This window comes from Alligator mississippiensis, chromosome 2 (assembly GCF_030867095.1).
Source record: "Alligator mississippiensis isolate rAllMis1 chromosome 2, rAllMis1, whole genome shotgun sequence".
Taxonomy (NCBI): Eukaryota; Metazoa; Chordata; order Crocodylia; family Alligatoridae; genus Alligator; species Alligator mississippiensis.
This window is the reverse complement of record NC_081825.1, coordinates 242,375,489-242,401,150: the sequence shown is the minus strand read 5'-3', so window position 1 is coordinate 242,401,150 and position 25,662 is coordinate 242,375,489. Positions and strand designations below refer to the sequence as shown.

The 25,662-nt window shown below is 39.7% G+C and overlaps 1 protein-coding gene across 13 annotated transcripts in view; it reads right to left on the bottom strand.

The window, feature by feature from the left end:
* The window catches only part of FSIP1 (fibrous sheath interacting protein 1), a 255,856-nt gene that overhangs the window by 149,238 nt on the left and 80,956 nt on the right, over window positions 1-25,662 (bottom strand). The window contains exon 14 of one of the 13 annotated variants that reach the window (XM_019496480.2): window positions 20,784-20,940. The exons of the other annotated variants lie outside the window; for them this stretch is intronic. Within the exon in view, the coding sequence (XP_019352025.1) occupies window positions 20,920-20,940 (21 nt within the window). The 3' untranslated portion in view covers window positions 20,784-20,919. Of the gene's footprint in view, window positions 1-20,783; window positions 20,941-25,662 lie in introns of those variants that run through there. 13 annotated transcript variants of the gene reach the window in all.

Sequence of the window (25,662 nt, the reverse complement as noted above, 5' to 3'; positions counted from 1 at the left end):
TGTTCATCTCAGTCAAGTTCCTAGCATACACAATGTCATGTCAAGTTAACTTAACCTCTGTTGTACTACATTTGTGTAGTAATATTGTCTCATTCCAGGTATAGTAGCAGAAGCATCCAACTATAGTTGATGGGTCCTCTTTCCTCATTGCTTTTGACATACCTTTTATATACACATAACTTATGCCCAATAACATGCATTATTGTTTGGCAGAATTAAAATAATTATTTTGTTTTGATGGAAACCTGTGTTTTTAAGGAGCCATTACTCAGAGCCAGAGAGAACATTTTCAATTAAATTTTAAAACTGTGGGCTGCTCTTCTGTTTGAAACTCACATAACTAGCTACTGTTTACTTGCAGAGCAAATCAATTGGTATGTGCAAATCTTGGTTTCTGAAGATACTATCTGTTTTGTGAAGCTGAACATACTACATACAAGTTATAAAAAATCCATTTGTTTTGGACAGATTCACACCTACTATAAGTCAACAGAACCAAGCTAATTTAAACCACCTGCATATATAGCTTATGTCTTACACTAAAATATTTCTGAGGTTTAGCTCAAAAAGTTACATACATATGCTAAAAGTTCACTCTTGGAATTTGGAGTACATGGTTCTTTCTAGTATGAAAGCCAACTTCCTATTACAAAGTTCATTGTAATGGCTTCTGCAATCAGATCTTTTACAGCCTACATGCTCTATAAAACACACAAAATCGAGATGCCCCAAAATATTAGACTTAAAAAAGTCTGTTTGATGCATGTAGAATTTACATAAGTTACAAACACTAAAAGAATTATGTGTATATTCCCTTTTGGGCACCTCCAAGGGACTAAACCTTACCTCTGTCCAGCTTATATGTGCCTGATTATAAAACCAATTGGGAATTATAGCTTGGGTAATGAGTCTCTGGGTGAAAAGCATAATTCAACTGTACTCTTCTGAAATGTTGAGATGGATCTCTAGACAACAGACTGGTAAAAAAACAAGATGTTTATATTAAGCCTTACACTTTTAATGATACCATCTGTAGGTGGTTCTTAAGATTCTATTGTACGAAATTACTACAAGCCTTAGCTTACAACCTTAAACTAATCTATGCACAAGACTGCTTGGATGGGCCTCCCGTAAGAAGCTATTAAGCTACACAATTTTAATATAAATTTTATGTTTTCAGAGCTCCAAATAAATATGTTATACATTCACATGATATTCCTTAGCACTAACAGAGGGTAGGAGATGGTGGGTACATTAAAACAGGAAAGAACTGTGTTGAAATGTAATGTATATATATTTATAGAACATAAAGCTTTCCATAGTAATTATCACAATAGTATTTACGTTCTAATCTATACAGCATGGTGTTTGGATTTAACATTTAGAAACAGCCTTTATTTACAGATGCATCATTGTGTGTAGAAAAACTGACAGCGTGGGCTTTTCTCATACGGTCACATGAGAATACCAATGAAAAATTAAATCCTTCTCTCTGAACTTATCTTGTATTTGCACACCCACTCCAAAGGTACCATTTCAACTTCTGGGCTGTAGTAACTTACACAGGCCACTCACTATACTGCCTCCATACAGGGGTTTTGCAGAAGTGTAATTATTAAAGATGTCAGATGGTATGACTTCCTACTTTCTAAATACTGTAATATTTCAGTTAAAAATAATTGTAAAAACCTGACATACATGTGCTGTTTCTGCAGAATGATCAAGATGCTAAAGAGAATCCAGTTTATTCTTGTTTTTATTAAGGCTTAATCATTTGTAGACTGCATTTCTTGTAGAAACATAACACTAGCTTATCCAGTTGAAATATGTATGATAATTACTTTTAAGTATTGAACACATACTGGACAAACAGAAAAAAGTAATTCAACAAATATCCCTATGATTTTAGTATGGATTTATTTTAAACATGACTTTAAGAGCTATTTTAATACTAGGTGGTAGATGTTACTAACAGTTAAATACGTAAAAATGGAATTTCCTGACATTTTCAAGTGGTGATGATAATTGGCTGCCTACATAGACTAAATAAGCTCATTGCAGGGGGTATTCATTTATAAGACTTATGTTAATGATTAATTTAGCTGTAATCTAAATGATGTGATTGCTATTACAGACAATGTTTAGCTAAGTCAACTGCCCTTCCTCCTTACAAGCATTAAGTTTAATACTTAACCCTTGCAGCTCTGTAAAAGTTACAGAATTGGGTAGGAAAGTTGTCTTTTCTTTTGGTTCCAAGTCAAATGAAATATAGTTTTCTGGTTAATTACCTCGACCAGAGGGCAGAGTTAATTTCCAATTCAGCACTGAGGTTAATGAAAATTTGATGCAATAACAAATAAGGTTTACAATAAATAACCAAAAAAATGACTCAAAGACTGGACAACAAATTTCTGATTAACCAATCTGAATGTGAAGATATTGTCCCCATTTTTCTGAGTGCAACTTTTTTTTATAAATGAAGTAATTCCTGCCCATATTTATATAAAAGATAGATTTAATAAAAATAATTAACTCCAAATGCCTTGAAGTGTAGTACAGCTCACAGCATATAACACCCTGCACCAAAATCAACATTGAAAGCCAATACAAACAAAAAGAACAGAAGCTAGCTATGTGTAATCCTGCATCAAGCATTAAATATTTAAATTTTACATGTTCAAATAATGTAATAATGCTTGCAAAGATAGCAGAAGAACATTTTTAAATATAATGCTTTTGTGGCAGTCCTAGGGTTCATTTCAGGAAATCACTGGGAGAGTATTAGTGAATGCTGCTGAAGAGAACAGGACAATGAAATTGCACTAAAACAGGAAAGAACCATCTGAAAAGACTGGGAACACTCATGCAATACCTCTTTTTGATTCCAGTAAGTGTACTTCATCTCTCTACATGCTGTATATTTATTCCTTGGCAGATTCATGCAAGTGTGAGGAGGTTCAGGTACGGGCCTAAGCATCAATTTCAAGACCAGAGGAAAGAAATATACACCTTTTAATCAGAACCTGAAATTGTCTCTGCATCTTATACATATTGGGAATCCTCTAAGTTGGCCGGGGGGGGGGGAGGGAAGGAGGGAGGTTGGGAGGGGAAGGGGCAAACTTCTTTGGCAGGTATGCTACAAATTAGCCCTGCAACCTCCCCTCCCACCTCCTGAGTACCACTCTGATCCCCTCTCCCCTGCCTAACTGGCTGGTTTGTTTTCTGCCCCAGCCTTGAGTTCCCTGTATGATGATCTGCTGCTCTGCTTTCAGCTCTCTGCACTGTGCTCCTTGGCTAATCTGCCACTCTGCTTTCTGTTCCATGACCTATCTGCTACTATGCTGCCTGTCCCCACCCCATTCTCCATCATGCTGCACACAGAGGCTCCCCATGTCACTTGTGGTACACATGCCACAGTGGCCAACCCTACTCTAAATGAAACAAATAAGTGTGCCTTACAACTCGCTGTGCAAGTTGTCAGAGATCCAAAAATGGATCTAAAAGACCAGGACAAAATCTTGGCTTCACTGAAGTTAAGAGGAAGATTTGCCATTGACTTCAGTAGGGCCTGAAGATTACCTTCAGGCTGAGAACAGATGTTGCCTTTGTCCTGGCACAAGTTGTACCTGTATTTGTCCTGGAACAGAAAAGTTCCAGGATTGGCATGTACACCCATCACCTTTCCAATCAAGGTTTAGTCAATGGCTGAATGTGCTGCTGCTTTTCTGCCATTGATTCAATTATGTAATCCCAGGAAAAACATTCAGATGTATGCCATGATGTCCTGGGACAAAATATTAGCACTTTCTATCCTATAAACCTTTTAAGAGTTTGTCCCAAGTCAACCAACACAGATATCTGAATGACTGCACTTTGTCCTGAGATAAAATGTCTTCTTGCAGAAAACTGTTTGTAGCTTTTTAGTGATCACACTGGATTACATTGATGAAACTACATTAAATGAACTAGTTCTGCTTCATGCTGAAGCTGGCAACAAGTAGCATCAATGTTTAGTGCACTATGACATCAAGCTAGGAAACCCTAAATATTGGCACCAAACATGCAATATGTATGAAATGTTGAAATCCAGCGCATTGAATTCTGATGACCTTCTTTCCCTCTCCATTGGTTGGTGTAACTTGCTGTGCCTGTCCTGAGCTCCCCCCTTAGGCTTTTCTAGCTGCTCAGAGCCAACCACAGCCCTGCAGGCCGACAGTTTGCCCTCGGCACCTGTTACCTAGACCACCAATGCTTCTTGCCTGCCACATCTTTGACAGAATTTTAATCTTGGGGTTTGCTGTTACTCCTGGCTCCGTGGAGACTTGCTTGTGTCACTTGTTAGTGTAAGGGTATTGGGGATCTGCCTCCCCTACACCTCACCTAGTGCCAACCCATTGTTACTCTGGTATTGCATGGATGCAGTCTTGTTACCAGTCGTCACTCTCATCCTGTCCTGTAGGTCTGCCGCCATCCTCGCTACACTCTCCACAGCCGCACTTCCAGGTCTTCTCTTCAGGTAAGTGTACTGACTCCACCGAGTCAGTTCATGGGGGCAGCTCCCCACTCGGAGGCTGCCACCACCCATCTTTCTCAGGATCTCCACCCCAGCCACAGCCTGCCCTCAGCTGCCGAACACTTCTTTCCAGTCCCAGTGCTGGACCAGAACGTGGGGCTTTTATCTCTGCCCTGCTGCCCCTGCTGGGGAATCAGCGCCAGCACATGCTTACGCAGGGCGTCCACGCCAGACCTGGCTTTTTTTCTTCATCCCATCTCTGGGCTTCTGTTGGCTGCAGTGTGGGATGCTGCAGCATTGCTGGTAAGTCCTGCAGCGCAGCAAACCTGCTGCCGCCGCCACCCTGCTCGTGGGTCTTGGGGAGCTGGGTCATCGCCAGCGGGATTTGTGACACAGCAATCCTGCCTCTGCTGCCCCCTCCCGTGGCTTTGCATGTTGTGGGGTTGCCAGCATTGCTTGCAGCACAGCAATCCTGCTGCCGCCGCCATGCTCCCATGGCTTGGCAGTATGCAGTGTCGCTGGCAAGCTCGGTGGCATGGAGCTTTTGCCATTGCCACCGGGTCTCTGTGGCTCATTGGTTCCCTTGCCTCTGCCACAGTTGGTCAAAGAATGAGAAGCCATTTGCACCCAATCTTCCTCTCTTCCTCTTGCAAAATTCTCAGTAAAGTAATTAGGAATTTTGTCAGAGTAAGGACCTCAAAACATCATATTTTGGATATAACAACATGGCACAATGCAGTGCCATATAGAAACATGTGAACTAGTATAAACACCTGAAGCAGTTATAAGGACATAACTGTGGCTTTCCACAAATGATAATTAGCATGGCTGTTAACCAGGTGAAAAGCTGTACTAAATACAGCACTTCTGTGTTAGTACCACTTTTGGCACCTGAGACAGCTCATGGACTTCAGAGCTCTATGTATTTCACAGACTTTAGACTCAAAAATGAAATCTTTAGGTCTTTTCATATAAACTGTCTTTTTTGGTATACTGAAGAAAATCCTATTTAGGACCCTGAACTTTCAAGTGCATGGATATGAACTAACATATCTTCCTTCTTACCTTCCTACTTAATTTTGTAAAGCGCATTCCAACAAATATTTAATCAAAATATGCTGCTAGCATATATAATTACACAGCTCAATGTTTAAAACGTAAGCAATATTTCTGTGTCAAGACTCCAGAATTCTGTATTTAGATTGTATATCATCACTAGTTCATTTAAACTAATTTTATGGTAGATTCGATTAGTCAAATGGCAAATCAAGTGGAAGATCACAGCTTCGGAGCTGTTACTAGACAAAATATGGTTTGTGAGACATGTTAAAATGGATGAGATTAAGAATGAACTGAGCTAGGAAGTGAAGCACATTCTGTTCTGAAAATAAGGGAAAGCATAAAGTGAAGAACAAAACCATACATTAAAATTTGCAAACACCACAGTCAAATTTCTTTCTTGTTTTCATGCACGGTAGAACTTTTTAGAACAACAGGATTTACTACCAGGTTCAAAGCTGTTTAAAAGTAACAGGAACAGCACAGAAGCATATTCTATGGCTTTCTAATTCTACAGGCACACAGGCAGAGCTGGCACCAGATTTTATTAGTGCTGTATATTGCGGCTAACCCATTCATTCCACAGTGCGCTGTAAAGTGAAACACAAACTAATATGGACTCCAAAGAGGCCTAGAAGAAGGAGAAACAGAAGAAGGAGAAAGGGGGAAGCAAAGCAAAAGCCCTCCAGAGCACATTCTGCATGGTTAAGTTCTGGGAGCTTAATTTTTAAGGAGCTATACAAGGATCCTAAATCCCAACACCAAACATGAGATGCTATGATGGTAAGTATAATAAGAACTTAAATAGGATCATCATAGAAGAAAATCAGGTAAGAATACACAAGCAGGCAACAAGCTGAGCTGACTGCAGTTCACTATTGAAGAGCTGCCACTCTATACGATTCACACCCAAACCACCTGAACTACAGCCAACACAACAAGCGAAAGAGAGTGCTGCTTCTAACATGACAAGCCAATTAAAAAAACCCACCATACAGCATACAAGATAAGAAGACAAGAAGAACTGATGTTTTCTCACTATCAGGGGACTGTTTAAATTTTAAAAATCAAACATCTTCAAGGTTTCACAAGGTATCTGTGTGCTGTTGTTAATTAAAAGCATACATGTTGCACTTACATTCCCTTTCAGGAGAAATTTTTAAATCCTGAATAATCCTGCTTTCTCCTGCTTGATCCTGCAGTGAAGTTTCTTTTCTTTTCTTTAAGACAGGTTAAATTATTTACAAGACAAAGAATCCACCACAACAATGCAATATTGTTAATTCATTAGAAGGTCCAGTTGAAATAGATGATGGGCAATAAAGTGATATGTTCTTATTCATCCTTCCTCAAACAACAGCAAGGGAAAAAAAGGAGCACTGAGAAAACATTAATCAAATAATTAATTTTTATAGAAATATTTTATTTTACTCAAATTTGTTCTAGTATGAAAGACACTCCTTAAAACATTCATATTGCTGCCTGGAAAATGTTTCAGACAATTTTTAACAACATGAGAATTACATACAATGGCCACAAATTGACAGAGAGCAGATTTAGGTTGGACATTAGAAAGAACCTCTTCATGGTAAGGGTTGCTAGAATCTGGACTGGGCTTCCAAGGGAGGTGATGCTCTCCCTCACCTTGGGGGTCTTTAAGAGACTGGACAAGTACCTAGCTGGGGTCATCTGATTCCAGCACTCTTTCCTGCCCAGGGCAGGGGGTCGGACTTGATGACCTACTGAGGTGCCTACCAACCCTAACAACTATGAATCTATAGACCTTTTTTAGGGAACTGAAACATTTAAAGATATTTAAATGACCACTGACTTAGAAACTCTAAACGTTCTGACATATAATACACTTAGGTGAAAGAAGACCAGGCAACAATTATGAAACAACATTAAAAAGAGAAAAGTATTGGCAATATATGATCTTCAAACAAGGAAGATATACTTTCGCAAAAAGCAGGGCTGCGCAAGTGTAAGGGCAGAATTTATTCTATGCTGATTAAGCACAGAATTTTTTCCCAGAAAATTCATTTTCCTATGATTTTTTCTATCCTATGGGATAACAAGGAAGTCAACCACATATATACAAATAAATATAAACTTATCCCTTTGCAAACCCAGCTAAAAACCAAATATCTGGTCAGATGTAGCATATTCAGCGGTTTGGGGATCATTTATTTTTACATGAAGCAGGTTCAGTGAACTGCTGAGATTTAACCCCCTTCATCTACTTTTAATACTAAGTAGCTGTCACTATCATAGTGTCATAGTTTTATAGATGTTAGGGGCTGGAAGGGTCCTTACAAGATTATTGGGTCCAGCCAGTGAGATGACCCCAGCAAGGTGAGCATGTGACACTTTTTGAAGATGGCCAGGGTAGGTGACTGTACCACTTTTGGGAAGCCTGTTCCAGACCCTTGGTACTCAACTTATAAAGAAGTTTTTCCTTATGTCTATCCTGAAGCAATCCTCAATCAGCTTGTGCCCATTGTTTCTTGTGTTCCCCTGAGGGGCCTTGGTGAACAGATGCTCCCCCAGGCCCTGATGTACACCCCTAATATATGTACAAGTTGCCACCAAGTCCCCTCTGAGTCTTCTCTTCTCTAGGCTGAACAGTCCCACGTCTTTCAGCCTCTCCTCGTATGAACAGTTCTCAAGACCTCTAATCATACGCGTGGTCCTCCTTTGGACTCTCTCAAGCTTCTCCACATCCTTCCTGAAGTGCAGCGCCCATTCAGAATAATGGTAGTTTACTTTTCAGTGTTTACAGCTGCATTTTCAAACTACTTAGCATCAAGTACAGAGAAAGTATCATCATGCAAGTGTTACCAAAAAACTGATGCACCAGCAATCCTGCCCATGGGCACTAAGTATGAACTGGTGGATCAAATATCAACATTATCTAATACTTTGGGAACAAATCTTACATGTGGTGATTCACAGTGGAGCACATTAAAGATTTTTTTCAGGATCCTTTTTACAGCAAACAGCTATTTTTTAAATGATGCCTCAGGTATGCACATCTCCACCATTACTTTTTGGAGCACTTCAAAGACACTTGAAGCGCTTTAAGCAGGTCACTTAGCCTGCTGGCTTTTGGCAGAAGAATTTTCTCCCTAAGGAGCTCTTCAGCCAGTTCTCCAAAGCACATTTCAAATCTTAAACAAACAAACAAGCCAACTAAACAAAAGGAAAACCCTCTGCCCTCTTCCAGACACTAGAAAGGGAACCCTTTTCTGCTCTGACCCCAACACAGCAGCCTCACTCTCCCTTGCAATAATCTGCTGCATTCACAGCTTGCTTTTAAAGCTCCCTTCTTACCCAAATGCCCCACAGCTGAGCTTTCTTACCAGGACTTCCTTACCAGGGCCTGACACTATTTAAAGGGGCCAGGCACTTCAAACGTTACAACTGTCCATGTCCTAAGGCACTACTCCACAAAATGGTTCTGCATGGACAGATCTCTATGATCACATAAAACTTGCTAACTTTAATAGGGACTTTATACGAGATCAGGGGTCATTCCACAGTGAACTATTTCTAGGACTAAGTCCTTAAAATAAATGGAAACAATTCTAATGAAAGTGTTTACTTTGCTGAGCAGACACAAGCAGCAGCTATTTTGGCAGCTTCATGGCATGCACAGTGTCTCCAGGAATATTCCTTAAAACACACACACCAATTTTGAGGGGTTGATTTTTAAGAGAAATGTGCGTGTTGTATGTGAGAAAATATGGTACTAATACTCTTTTTTTTCTTATAAGACATTCCTCAAGTTACTTATTCTCCAAGAGCGAGAATCCTGCCCGCATGATATCTGCAGAGAAGGAGGAATTAATTACCTTTAACTCTGTTTCTCGGAGGATATCAATCTCATAGGTTTCTCACTCACTGATCTCCCCTCAGATACTAGTTTTGTTTGCAGAGCATTCAAATGACTAATTTTTTAATCATTTGTATTATGCTCCTGACTCCTTTTTTGGGGGGGAGCATTCATTTTCTACTTTAAACAGCAACTGATTGGAAGGTTCTAACTGAGACAATTAAGAGTCCTGGCTGATAAAGAAATCCATTTCTTCTGATCTAAAAACTAAAAACATTCAAGTTTGAGGAGTTCTCCCTTTCCACCCATGGGGTAGAAAATGATCCAAGCAATGAGACTCTTTCAAACAGGTATCTTTGATAACTCTCTTTTCCAAGAAACACTAAAACTTCTTTATTTTGCTAAAGTCTCCTTTATTAATAGAGCAGACAGCTACCTTTGAAGTAGCCTTAGAGATTTTGAAATGCTCTTGAGGGATGACATTTTATTTATAGAGAAAATACCCTAGCAAATGTAAACTATAATTCAGGCTGCCTTAATGGAGATTCCATGACTCTCATAGGAGGAGTTATAGCAGCAAAATTAAAACAGGGGAATTTTATTTAAAAGACTTGAGTTATACCCTCAAACTTGGTCACCAGCTAATTGAGTGATATGGGGCAAGTAACTTTATTTTCTGACCTCTGCTGCTGAATCTATAGCAAACCCCACAAGTATACTTCAAAATGCTTGTACAAAGTATTATGCCCTTTGTAGTATCACACAGGGATTTTTTTCTTTTGCACACTTTTGTTTTCATTATAGTGTTTATGGTTTAAAAAAAAATAAAATCAAGATCAAACTGGCTTACTGCACTACTTTTTATACCTACCAATATTCCTAATTTGCATAGAAATGTCTAAGGATACATACAGACATTCAGGGAGGTTATAGGAAGTTAGACTGAGTTAAAAATGGCCAGCTGATCTAAGGTAAGTCAGGTGTGGGGAGAGGGTAGCACAGTGGTTTGGGGAGATTAGGAAGGGAAGTGGTGTCCATAGGGGGGATCAGGAGGGCAAGTGGGGTCTGCAGGGGGATTTGGGGGGGGGGGGGGGGGATCAAGGGAGCTAGTGGGGTTTTCAGGAGAGGGTTGGAGAGGCCCTCAAGGGTTTGCAGGGGCAAGCAGGATCCACAGGAGGTTGGTGGAGTCCAGGAGGGTTTGGTGGGATCAGGGGGTTAACAGGGTCCATGGAGGGATTTGGGGGGTGGAGGGGCTCCCTTCCCAACCCCAGGACCAGGGCTATTTTTAGCCACCTGGCTCCCTGCACCCCCAGATGAACAATACCCCCTCAGTGAACCGACTCATCCCTCCCCCAACCCTGAATTGCTTTCTTGGCTCCCAGCACTGTTGAACACTGGTAAAACTGGCACCAGGAGCAGCTTGCAGGATGGGGGTTTTGCAGGCTCAGGGGGCCAGGTGGCTGGTCCATAGGGATGGGTTGTCCATCTGGAGGTGGGGCAAGGCCCTGGAGGCCTAAAAATAATAGTCTGATGTTAAGGTAAAGAGGTAGGAAAAATACAGCCCCAGGGCTTGGGCCAGCGGCTGAGCTTCCCCAGACCCAAGGATGCACTGGGAACCGTATGGAAGTTCAATTAGATCAGTTTCGCCAAACTCAATGTACGTTAGACTAACTTGGAGGTACACTTAACTTAGATGAAATCAGCCATTTGTAGACCTATCCAGCCTTCCTGAACTTCAGTACAATTTGCACTTAGATTGACCTAACTAGGGATCTCAGGGTGCAGACAGAAGTGCAGCTCTCAGCTGTAACTCAGAACAATTTTTACAAAGCGTTTTGAGTTACAACATTACCCCAGACCAAACAGAAATTCACTGTTGGTTCCAGGGGGGAGGGGTATCTAGCTTTGGGCTGGGAGTCTGCAGCCAGGTTTCCATAGCAACAGCCAGGACTCTCTGCCAGTGCTCGTTTTCAGAATGGGAGGGGAGAAAGGTAGTGGAGAGAGCTCATTCTTGGGGCTCCTCAACTGGTGCTGAAGGGTGAGATGGATGAACTGGAGCCCCATCACCTTGGGTAGGCCCCAATACACCTGCCTTACCCTCCAGGGACGGCTGAAAAAACCTGGGACTGAACTCCTCTACTTCCTTTCCCCACTCCCATTCTGAAAACAGTGATAGGCTGGGAGCTCCACAGAAACAAGTTATAAAAGATGCTACATTTTGAAACATCTTTACCTGATACGTCATGCAATGAGGGGTCAGATTTTTACTTAATCAGCCATTTTTTAAGCTGCCTGCAGCTGTGCACTTGCGTTTGGTCACAGCTATAAACTGCTTTCTGTGGTCAGATCAAGCAAAAATTGCCACCTCTGTCTACACTGTAAGTGTAAGCTCCACACCTGGGCAAACTAAGATCAGGTGGCCATTTTTAACATGATTTAATCGCCCCCTAACCTCCCTAAAATTAATCTGTATGTACCCTGTCTAAAGCCCTGACTTTATTTAAATTTAGTGAGGCTGGTAAAGAGATCGGAATCAAACTGTGTGCATTAAGAAAAAAATGCATAGCAAAAAAAATTAATCCATCATCCATTTCAACTCAGTTTTCTATTTCTATTGCAGTTTAATCCCATCAAATCTCAGAGTAAAGCCTGTTACTATATAAAAGGGAAGTGCAAAGCTCCTAATTTAAGGACTAGTTACAACTCATTAAAGGACACACATAATTTGAAGCATAAGAATGTATGCTGAAATATAATTAGTGGCTATGAATCAAACCTGGATGGATTAAACTAATTCTTGGAATGCTATTATGGAGAGTACCTTGTGCAGAAAGAATGATCCTTCTGTTTGCACAGCAACTAAACAGCTTCAATTTACTTTTAAATCAATTTGAATAGAGATAAAGGCCCAGTATTTCAAAATGTGGCCTTCTAAACATAATCAGCTTGAATTATGCCTGTTTCACACTGCAGTACTTGCAACCTGGTTACAGGCAGAAGGGATAAGACTGCACTCAGCTTATTTCACTGCTTAATTTATATGGTAATTACAGCACCACAGCCAGAATGGAGAGCATCTGCCAAAGTTGAAGGCTCAACAATAATAAAACTGACATGTGCTGTGATATTGTTGAAGTGCTGACTAAGAACTTTTTTATCTCCTCTTGAAGCTATAAAATGGTATTCGTGTTATTAGTAGCAGGGAATTTTAACAGCCTTGCAATGACAGCAATTATGTAACACATGCACAAAACAATAGAGTTTCACATCACTTAATAAATCCTTGAGCTCTCCTATTTCTCTCACTGGCTGGATTTTATGGTCTGGTAGCTCTATCTGACCTTCTGAACACTGGAGTATACAAACCACAAAAGGAATAGAAAGTTATTAGAAAAAAAAAAAACCTGGCTTCTCCCCACCCCCCTTAGATTTATTTAAAGGGAGCATGATACATAATCATGGGTTAATTAAAAGATTTTCTCACTCACTTTATTCTCTGAAGCTAAATCCTGTTATGAACCTCTGGCCAGAAAAAAAGATAAACACAGGTTTACCTTTTTTAAAGAAAATCCTTTTATCAAACAAAAGCGATACAAAAAATGGAATTGTAGTCATGCCCCATACCTTTAAAAAACAAAATTCCATTTGATTTATTTTGGAGGGAAATTTTATGACAAGCAACAATGTTCACTGAATTTCTATAAATACAAGGAAATCTAAATATGCATAATATCAGTCAAGTATCCAATTAGCCTCATCTGCCCAGACCTCCTGATACTAAGCTTTATTGTATTTTGTATTAGTAGTTGGCATAACACTTAACTCAAGTGCTAAAAAGCTTGATGCTAGAAATGTTATTATTACAAAGTGTAGAAAAATTATATATACCCAGGAGAAGGAAGCTTGGCTAAATGGAAAATAAAGGGTATAGAGAAAAGTACAGCTATAAATCTAGTGTGGACCTTTTATAAATACAGCTATATGCATACAATTCTTTACCCTTTCTTCAAATAACATTATTTAATCTTTAAATAATTGTTGTAGTCAAAGCTAACCAACACAGCTCAACAAATATGAACCCATAATGAGCTTCTTGTGAACAACCTAGAGATTAACAGAAGCCAAAATTATTCAATCATTAATTTAAAACTTGAAAAATCACACAGCTTGCTAACAATTCACAAACAGAAAGAAAGGCTATTTTGCTTTTATTTATTTTATTTGCTAAGAATTATGCCCCCCTCCCCATTTTGCATAAAAAATTAGCATAAATTTTGGTTAACTAATATTTAGTACTTTATGTATTTTTTTAATTAACCCCAGAATAGTTTAGCATTATTGCTGCCAAGTCTGAGATGCAAGCAACAAAAGATAAATAATCCTCAAAGAAAATATAAAGAGCCTTTACCAGAACATATGTAGGATTACAGCTTCATAAATCTCACCATCACAAAGTTTTCCTGAAATTCACTTTTAATTTCCCATTCTAATGTTGTTCCATAGATCCTGTGTAATTCCTCTCCTCCTTTAATTTTGTTCCCCTTTACCCACTATTTCTTGATTATCTTCCAAGGATGTCCTCCATGAATGGTTGCTTAGTGGAAACAAGAAATTCACCATTTTTAATGTCAGTAAATCAATTCCTCCATGTACCAGAGATGTTGTTTCTATTCCAGAATTCCCTCTATTCTGTCACTCCCTCTCTGGTAAAGAGGTACCCAAAGTTCAGGATTGGATTTGAAATCCTGTCACATAATTCCATACAGAGATACTTCAGTGTATGATGCTTCTGTGCTAGCAACCCAAACTTTCACTGCCCTTTTTGTTGGTCTATTACAATGCAAACTCAGGTCTCATTTGTTAGTCATTATCTCCTCCAGCCTTCTTTCACCCTTATTGCCTTCCAGCTTTCTCCTTTCCATGCATCATGAGTGAGTGTCTGAGATTATATTTACAGTCTGGCAGAACAGTAGCAACTGGCCACATTAAATAAACAATATTACCATTGCTATCCAACTATATGGGCAATATCAGTATTTACAAGGTATGTCTAAAATCATATGACATGTAATATTTTACATCCACTTACTCTAACATTCCTGAAAATCTTTTAAGAGAACAGTAACTGCAAAAGTACATGATTGGAAGAACTTTCTTGATGAAGAAACGATAGGAATCTATTTAAGCAGCCACTAACAACATAACTTTTACGACCAACAGTCGAGCTTCTATGGACAGCTGCTTGACATTGTGAAGTTCTTTCAATGCATGTCTGTTGCACCAAAGCCAAGATTAGATACCAGGAAAAAAATTCCCTTAGAATGAGGGGTCCCTGATGTGGGACTTTACTTCATTTTGAGGCTCCTCTGAAAGAAAGTTTGGCTATAGAGAAAAAAAGGTCCACTAGTCAACCTTTGAGGCATGCAAAGGTAGTAACCAGATTTGAGTAATTTTCTCATAAACATCACAAAAGATCAAACTGTTCAGGAGATTTAGATTTCTCATTCCGATCCCCTCTGCCCAAGGAACATCTTTTACAATTCGTGATGAACTACATATATATTATTATTCCTCTTCTTTTTTATGGGGTTAGTAAGGAAGCTGAGTTCCTCGGAGAAAAGAAAATTACAAAACACCTCTGGCACTGAGATTTTCCTGAAAAAGTCCTGATGTTATGCAGCTGACACATGAAGACAGCTAAATCCAACTGGAAAGAAAATGCTGACTGCCTTAAGCAATGAAAAAGGAAATGAGCCAATGGAGAATGGTAGAACTAGTTTCAAGCTAAGAGAGAAGATGAATTGTGGTTGGGAGCAGAGCACTCCTAGAGTAGTAAGAGCATTTACATGAAAGATTTTTGTATTTGAATTGCCATTCGCACCCTGAAGGAAAACCCTTTACTTGAGACGGTTCTGCACTCAGAAGAAAGCAAGAATATATCATTAACGCTCTTGAAACCATGTGCTAATTTAAAAGTGTCCAATTGTAAAAACCTATAGAACACAATTCAAACAAAGCTGTCCTCTGCAAAGGGGGCATAAAGTAGGGGCTTAAGAGGGGGGGGTTTGGTTTTTGTTTTGTTTTGTTTTTTACTATGAAGCCCATCTAGTTTACTCAACCATTTACCTCAGAAGAGCTCAATCTTTTCATCTGCTGGGTCAGACTGGCAGTGCCTGGTCCATCTGTGGGTCAGATCCAGCTGGTAGTCCCAATCTGGTGCTCCCGACAGACACAGTGGGTCCCAGCCAGCTGCACAGAGAAAGGCAAGGGCAGCTCCACCCCAAACCAGCCTGCTGGGGAAAGGGGGCTTGACCTGGCCCTGCAGCAGGGTTAAGAGAGATTGACCCAGCCCCAACCTGGCTCTTCAGGGGTGAGACGGGGTCTCGTCTTAGCCCCAAACCAGCCCCATGGGGTTGGGACAGGGGAGGGCAAGGTTCGGGCCCAATCCAGCTGCAGGGAGGAGGGGACATGGCTCAGCTCCAACCTGCTACATGGGGTTTGGGAATTTGGCAGCAGGGGAAAGTGGCTAAATTAACAGCCACCACACCCACACTGACAAATTTCCTGGCCCATAGGGAGCCCAATGAGCCTGATGGGAAGGCTCTGTGGACCGCATTTTGTCCTCCGGCCAGAGGCTGAGCACCCTGATCTACCTAACATTATCCTCAGATAAGGACTTTCAGTACTACTTGTATTGATGAAGAAGGTGAAATATTACAGGAGAGTCCCTCTCCAGACACCATACACATCAAACACTGTATGCATGGGCATCTATACACTTGCTCCGGGGGGGTGAGGGAGGGGGGGCAGTGCTTTAAGTAGAGTAGCCCTGAGAGCTTCTCTAATTAAAACATCAGCAGTGTCACGTATATTCAGCATCCCACACTTCAAAATGGTGGCGGGGGTGCTTTAACTAAAGGTCATCGAATAAGCTTTAGTTAAAGAACCCCCCCCCACCATTTTGAAATGCAGGGATGCTAAATACAAGTGATGCGGAGGCTACTGAAGCACGCTAATTAGGATGCTCCAGTAGACTCAATTAATCAAGTCTGCTTCAATGGTGCTAATTAGCACATGTTGGAGCAGAGGTTCATCACGTGTATAGGTGTCCCATGTGACTAATATTATTGAGAAAAATTAAGTGAAATTTCTCTGAGCAGAAAGCTAGTGCAATCTACCTGAAAATATTGCTGCTGCCACCAAGGAGAAACAACTTCACGAATCCTGTTCAACAGGTGACATAACCCATTAGGCATCCCTACCATTTATGACTAAGGCTTTCTGTAAAACTAGTTATGGAGTGTAGGGAGTAATGTATGCTATTACTTTATCATACATTTATATTTATTTATATATTCATGAAAGTATTTTAAATATTTTACAGAAGTTTTCAGCTCCTTTGCCATTTTAACTGAATATAAAATGGTTACATATCCTGAGAAGACAGTATGAATGAACATGCCTGGGTTTTGCTTTTACTCCTAAAATAAAAGAAATACAAAATGTTTCTCTTGTGACTATTTATTTATTCAATGTATATGCTGCCCTTCCCAAAAAAGGCTCAAAGTAGTTTACAATAAGGCTAGACTATAAATAAGTGAGGGGAGACAAAGGAACTGACAATGCCAATGCACTCCACTGTCATGCATGTTTTATTTCTTTGGGAAGGAGGAGTCACTTAATTAAAAGAATTTTTATCAATCAAAAGAGGCAGAAGCAAAGAGCCCTAAAGAAAACAGAGAAAAATTACACAGTCAAAGAAAAAGGGTATTTAGAAGCATCACAAGTGCTTCAAAAATAGCCAAAGTGCTTCATGAAACTTTGGTGTTCTCTGACAACAGATTCTCAGTTAGCAGAAATGGTAACTACTCCTGCTTCTGAAACAGGAGGATAAGAGTTAGTTCCCTGCTGGTATATGAAATGTGAATTACCACAGCATATAGCATAGTGATGAATGGAAGTCTCTCATGGCCATTGATTTCTGACACTATATATGTTCAAAGGAAAAAATGTAGATATAAAAGATTTTTTTTTTAAATGGGGAAAACATAAAAAGTTGAAAAAAGTGAGTCTGGGACTAAAGTTCTATTACCACCTCTTATACCGATCACACCATGCAACTCTAGGGGAGTCGCATCATTTCTGTGCCTCCATTTATCCATCTATATACCCCATTTACCAATTTCAGAGTAGCGTGAGTCCTAAAATCACAAAATCCCAGTTGTTCACATGCTAATTTGTGAATAAACTGCTGCATGTATACAGATGTTCACTGTCTTCAACAACATTTATGGAGTGTGTCAAGATACTTCAAAGTGAGCTATGCTGCAAGTTTTCAGTGTTATATGACCATGCTATGGGTATATTCAATTTAACATTTTTTTCAGTATCCAGCAAAAATATGTGCATGCTTCAGATTAATAAGGTTTTGTATGAATAGTAACTCCTTTTATTTTTTAATGACTTCTTTTAAACTAATTCATAGATTTTCAAATGAAAAAGTTCATATAAAACAAAGTTCATACAAAATAATTTAAATAAACATCTATTTCTTGAACTTGTCAAGGATACTGTGAAGAGTTGTCAATATGCACTTTTTTTTTTGCTTTCAAGCACCTAAGCAAAATAATTATACAGCAGTTAATTTGTTTTCTATTGTGTATTATTTGTGGCAGTTCTTTCATATACCATTTTTTTCTTTATACAGTAAGTGTTATGTGCAGAACATTTGGTTTTCATACTAATAATTACTTCCAGGAGGAAAGTGCTACCACTTTTCATTCTGAAATAGTTTTGTATCACCACATGAAAAGAGTGCATACTGCAAGCTTATATAAGCAAAATCTGGCTGAAGTTGTTTACCAAAGCTTCAGTACCTGCTGGCTAATAGTGATTTCCTGAGGAGAGATCAACCCAATTGACAGAAATATTGTCTTGGTTAAAAAATTTGGTATGCTTTTTCCCCCCTTCAGTTGGTGCAGTGAACCATTTGATGGGAAATCATGCTAATAAAAAATATTGTACTTTTAAACACAAACATGCGTCGCTGAAGAAGCCAGATGTTTAAGGATGTTGTGCATACCAAAATATAAATGTTTGCTACTTACATACTACTGAACCTTATGTCAGAACCACCCCCATTAATCCCCAAACAAATCCTGAAAACTCACTGAAAACAACCATAACATTTTGCTTAAATAGTAAAGATCACCAAAAAAAGCTTTATAGGTGATGTATTCTGAAGTCATGTGAACAGATAACTTTACTATCAGTTTAACATAAAAAAATATCCAGAAGGCATGTGCTTCCTTTTTTCTCGCCTCATTACTGCAGATGATGATTTGTCTACATAGAGACTGCAGAATCAGGCCCAATGAGTGAATTGTACCCCACTAAAAGATTTTGCACAATACTATATGCACCGTTAAGGCCCAGAGACAGTCTTAACAGGACTGCCCAGGTTTGCCAAAATTCATGTTACCCTATGACTCTTTTTTCCTTCACAGACAAATGCGTCCTCCAATATTAGGGAATGCTACCTTATAAATAATAGGCTCTTCCATTCAATATTTTCTGAAGGCATTAGTATATGCTAATATTTTCTGATTTTCAAAGATTTGTTTTATTTTTTATGCTCTTCCTATTCTAAAATGTTCCTTTCCTCACAAGGCTCTGAAAAATATTTTGATATTGTATATACTGTGTTTTATCCTGTTTTGAGATTTTTTCTCTGATACAAATTGTAGCAAACCTCAACCATGGAATAACTGCTAATTAAGAAATCGTAACAATATTTTATGTTTGGCAACTAAAGCACCTGTCTGGACAAAATATTAACAGAAAAAACTTTTCCAAGAGCTACACAGACCTCTCTGATGACAGCGATTGTCAATTTAAACAGAAATATGGTTGGCTTGTGAAGCAACATACTTTTTACACATGAACAGAATATAAAACGTAAGTAATTTAAAAAGTAGTTGACAGCGTCTCAATCAAGGTAATAGATCACCATTTATCTATATGCTATTTAAATTTATGTTGCAATTGTTTTGGTATTTACAGGTACCTAAAAGCCACTTTTGGCACTAAGGAATCAGACGCTATCATCAGAAATTTATTTGAGCAAATATCCATGTGGACTTCCTATTTTCACTTCTGTTAAGCCACCTGGACATTTGCTTATATCCAGCTTAACAGCTTGCCTACTTGTGGATCCAAATCCACCACTACATAAACTGCAGAAACTCACATATCTTCTAAGTAGGATACTGGATTATTGTGAATGGCTTCAGTTCCAAAAAAACCTCCCAAAAAAACCTTAACTAGATTTATTATCCTTTGTATACAAAATTCTTTTTATCAATGCTCAGCAACAAGCCTTTGGGAGCCAAGGATTTTTGAAGTAGTAATGACAATGCAATTCACTAGACAAAGATAAGCTCGATGGTTTCCAGGAAACTGAAAGGTGAAAGAATGTGGAAAAGAGTCTGACATGGTTTCAGATGAAGAACAAGTGAATGAGGTCAAATTGTAAACCAAAAGAAATTTTAACACAGGCCTCAAAACCATAGTCCAGATACATTTCAGTTGGACTGAGACTTCAGAATGTATTTTCAACCATTCATATAATGCATTCTTTGGCATGCTATTCCCCCCAAGGAAATTTTTTTAAATGGGAAGGAAAGTCAGATTGCAGTCCTTATCATTCTTTATCTACTTGGAGCACAGCACTACAAGTGATTCCATTTTTAAATACTAAATGTATTAATCAAGATGAATGGCCTATCCTGTTATCCTTACTTTGAGGGTTCAGCAGCTTCCACATCCAACAGAACCAATGGAGATTCCACTATACTGTAGACATGATGTAGGGAAGTGGTTGATGGAGGTAGGTAGGTGGAGGTTGGTGGTGACTGGCAGAATTTTGGAAGTCAAAGCAACAGTAAACATCTACTGGACATCATGCAGTTTTCTTCCATAAAGGAAGAGTCGGAGTGGAATGAAGGATCTGCATTGTCGTGAATTCAATCGGTCTGTCTCCCCAGTATGATCATTATCTTACTGAAAATGTTGCCCCCTTCACTAAGTTAACTGGTGGATGCAATACAATACTCTCTTAATAAAAAAGCAAAATATAACAAAACAATTGTTGCAAGCCACTTAACACACTTGGCTATATTCTGTACACTGCTAATACTCAAGTTATCAGCTATTCCTGGTAAAGCAATATACGAACAGGAATTTTATTTATTTTAAATTTCAATTTATTTTAAAAAAGTGTAATATCTCGATCATCAAACTTTAGTAATATCACATGAACACATAAAAATTGTAAAGCCTTTTAAAACTATGCAGAGAGGAATAGTGTTCCTTAGTGATGAAATGCAGCCTCCTCTAACATAGAAGTTCTTATAGTACAGCCACATTATAAAAAAGCCTAAAGTGAAGGAGAATCTCTATCTTGCCATCATCATTTTGTGGGTTCAGCAGGTCCCAGACCCAGCAGAAACAATCAGATTCCAGTGCAAACACCCTAAATGGAACAAGAATTTTAAGTGGACCGAATATGACTATCCCGACTAGACTAACAACTAGACAGTAAAAACAAACCTTAACTTTTGTCAAAAGTACCATGTCATATTATAATCTCTAAAAGACAGCATTTCTACCAGCACAATGTTTCCTAACACCACATCCAGGCATTACTTTACTGACTCAGAGTGAAGAGTGCCACCTACTGACTCAAACTATATTTCCTGAAGAAACAAATATCTGTTAAACATTTGCCATCCAAATACTGCACTGCCTAAGGTACCCAGTTTACCTTTTTCATTAGGTCGTTCAAAGGCAAGAGTTGTTTAAGTTATTTTTGTATAGAAACCATACTTATTATACAACCTTTAGATGACATCACCCCAGTAATCTTAATGACATTCCCGGAGATAGCGTGTTGGAAGCAAAACTTTAAAAGTGATCTTGGACATATTTGTTACCTCACTTTCTCAAATGCAGTAATTTAAAATGATGTAAAAAGGGCTTGCTTCTGTATCTTTGTTTCTATATCGCATACATACACATACACACACACGCGCGCGCACACACACACACAGAGTTACTATATACTGTATATGTAAACTACAGCCAAAATTTTCAAATTTGTGCACCTTAAGTCAGGCATCCAATCTATATGTAGGCAGCTGAGTAAAAACTGTCTGATTATCAAAGATTCCAAACTGGCAATTAAGGTTATTTCTTTAGTCCCTATATAATGACTGGCTGTACAAATATAAGCTCCCAATTATAAACTTTGTCACTTGTTACTTCAAAATTAAGATACTAATGCCATCATGGAAAGTAATACAATTTTACAGCATCTATCTTTTTAGTCAATACAATATACTTTCTCATGAGTGACTGGTGCCTTCTGAATCTGGGGGGGGCACCCGCAGAAGCCGCCAATGGTGGCAGCCCTGTCAGGGGGGGCACCAGCCCTACCAACAGCATCAGTGTTGACCGTCAGGGGGGGCACCAGCCCCGTCAGGGGGGGCATGTGCACCCCCATGTACCCCCTACCAGTCGCATACTTTCTAGTCTAGAGCTCTAAAAATCAGGTGTCAATCATAAAATCCTAGCAGCTTGCATGTAATATTTTGCTGATAGTTTACTGAAAAGCAGGTCCATTTTTTTCCTGTCATTTTAAATACAGCATTTGAGAAAGTGGTCAATATAATTTGTAAAAGCCTTCCTTCCAATGTGCCACTTTTGGAAATGTAAGGCAAGAGTAGTGGGGTAACATCATTTGAAGGTTGTTCTACCTTCATCACAGATATACATATTTTTGTTCCATTTAAGTTTGTATCTATTATTTAAAACATATGGAGGACTGGACCAAAAGAAATCTCATGAAATTCAACAAAGCCAAGTGCAAAGTCCTGCACTTCACACAGAACAATCCCATGAACCAGTACAGGTGGGGGACTGACTAGCTAAGCAGCAGGTCTGCAGAAAAGGACCTAGGGAATACAGTGGACAATAAGCTGAATATGAGCCAAAAAGGCTAGCAGCATAGTGGGCTGCATTAATAGGAACATTGCCAGCAGACTGAGGAAAGTGATTACTCCCCTCTGTTCAGCACTGGTGAAGCCACATCTGGAGTACTATGTCCAGTTTTGGGCCCCCCACTATGGAAAGGATGTGGACAAATTAGAGAGATTCCAGCAGAGGGCAACAAAAATGGTTAGAGGACTGGAGAACAGGACTTCTGAGGAGAGGTAACTGGTCTTATTTAATGTAGAAAAGACTGAGGTGGGATTTAATTGCAGCCTTCAACTTCCTGAAGGATCATTACAAAAAAGATGAAGCTAGATCAGGGGTGGGCAAATACAGTCCGTGGGCCAGATGTGGCCCAGCAGGCCACTATCTGGCCCGCAGAACCCCTAAAAAATTTAGAAAATATTTATCTGTTTCTGGCCACCTGTCAAAGATGACAGGAGCCAGGGGCAGTAGGACCCAGGGGAAGCCATCAGCAGGATGCAGCAGCCCAGTCCCGCCCCACCCCCAGCCATTTCCCTGCCTTCCTGCCCTGGCACTGCTCCAGCACCACATGGCCCCCGGCTGCATCACCAGACCAGGCAGCATGAGGTTGCACTGGTACCCCGGGGGGTGTGTGTGTGGGGGGGGGGGTGAGTCCCACAAGCACACCACACCATATACATGCACCCACAACCCCCTCACACTGCCATACATGCAGACCCCCAACATCCACACTCCCTCACATGCTCCAGCCACCCACACACACACCAACATGCTCCCTCCCTCACCCCACACCCACACCTATCCATCCCCATAAAAAACTCCCCCCACACACCCAACTCCCTCTCCCACACCCACAGTCCCCCACAAACCTATTCCCACCCCCTATTCCCCCACCCCCCTACAATGTACAAGTCTAAGACTTCATTTTAAACTACTGTGGAATCTCCTCTATGTACATTACACAAACACATCTAAACCAAGACAAATATTTTTTAAATCAAATTAATGAATGTTGTAGATGTTTGCTTTTTAGAATATAATTTGGTATTTTTCTGGTTCTGAGATGGCAAAAACCCCTTGCTAAAAGGAGTACTTCTGGGGGCAAGGGAAGGGACTTCTGGAGGCAAAAGTCAGGGCTTAAAGGAGGGACTTCCAGTCACAAGATGGTGACCAGGGGGCGGGGCACCTGTCAAGGGGCAGGGCTACCTATGCAGCCCTTGACAGCTTGCCAAAACTTGTTAAGCAGCCCTCCACCTGAAATAACTGCCCTCCCCTGAGCTAGACTGTTCTCAGGGGTGGTAGATGACAGAACAAAAAAACAATGGTCTCAAATTGCATCAGGTGAAGTTTAGTTTAGATAACAGAAAAAACTCACTAGGAGAGTAGTAAAGGAGAGTGAAACTGGCTACCCAGAGAGGTTGTAGAATCTTCATCCTTGACATTTTTTAAGACCCAGGTAGACACAGCCTTGACTGGGATGATCTAGTTGGGAATGGTCCTGCTTTGGGCAGGGGGTTGGACTAGATGACCTTCTAATGTCCCTTCCAACCCTAATTTTCTATAATTCTAAGATAGGATTCCTATGCTTTTATTTATTTTATTTTTTTTTTACACAGTACAAGTATCCTAGAAAATTCTTAAAATATAGAATATGCCATAACCATGTAATGTTGCAAATGTATGTTGTAAGCTCAGTCACAAGATTGACAGAAGCTGATACGAAGATACAGGATGTCCATCTGAAGTACCCTTATTAACTAAAACATTATGATGCTTTTTGCAAACTGTATTTAAGTTAACCTAGCCACAGATTACTCATTGATATAGGCTGTTTGTATGTTGATAAACAGTGTAAATAAATAACAGGGTCTATCCATATAAGGTTTTAAGTACATATAAACCTAACTAAAGAAAAATGTTTGGTATGCTGTAAGGATTTGTGTGGCACAGCAGATACCAAAAAAGGCTGCTGTGTTATACTGATAAAGCCTTGAAGCTGACCCATTAACATTCCCAACAACATTTTAATGAATTAGTAGCCCGTTACATTCCAAAGTTCAATAATGTCCACTGGTGGACCACCACAAAGAACTGCAGACATGCTGCCTAGGATTGCATTTGCCTCATTACCAAGGGTCATTGAGGAAAGAAAACTATAAAAGGGTCAGTGACTAAAAAGAGATGACATAATGTGGTTTTATTTTACCAGTTCACAAGCAGGCCTATTCAATTACACTGACAGTTCACAAGATTGGCTTTAGCAATTTGCCCCTATCTTACATCTAACAATAACAATCACTTACATGGGAACTCCAGTGTCCTAAACTTGAGTTCAGCTATTGTTTGGACTCTGTAAACAGACAGTGAGTTAAATATGTTGCAATGCTTCAGTGGCACACAGCTGAGCAGAGTCTTTGAACCTAGAATTTTATTTTACGACCTTTGGACATGATCCTACACTTCTAAAGTAAGTAAAATTCTTAAAGCCAGCCAGTTAACTCAGTGTGCTTGTCTACACTTCAATCTGGGGATGGGATTGAAGCTCAGGTAGAAACCTAGCTTGGGAACTCTTAATTATCTAGCTGTATGTAGCAGCATAGGCTTCAGCAGGAGCTGCACAAATCCAGTGGCTAAGTCACTGTATGTCCTTCACACTGATGATGACTATATTTGGGTACACCTACAGCCACCTCCATTCCCTCTGATCAGTACTAATGCTGCCTCTGAAAAAAAAAAGAGCACTCAATTCTCTTCAAGAGCTCCAGAGAACAACTTCCCAGGTATTAGATCCAATTCACCTTGAATTATATAAAATAAGCATTGTTTAGATTTTTTGCAGAACAGAGGAAAAAAGAAAGTTCTCATGAATTTAACAAGTAATCTATTATAAAATCCTCTGGTTTGACACTAAAATATTAAAGTGACAGTAGATTTGTATACAGCATCTTGCTCTTCAGATATTATTATTTGTTCCTTAATTGCATAACATTTATAGAATATCACTGGGTATGTAAAAATCAAAATCAGGCCACATGCAGCCCCACATGCCCTATCTAGCATGCAGGACCGTGCTATCTGGGCTACAGGGTTCCACATTAATCCCAAAATTTGGCAGCAGGGAAGTGGCAACCGCTCCCCTACCACCAAATTTTTGGACATATGGGAAGCCCCTTGGGCCAAGAGACACTGCTCTGAGGATCAGATCTGGCCCATGGGGCAG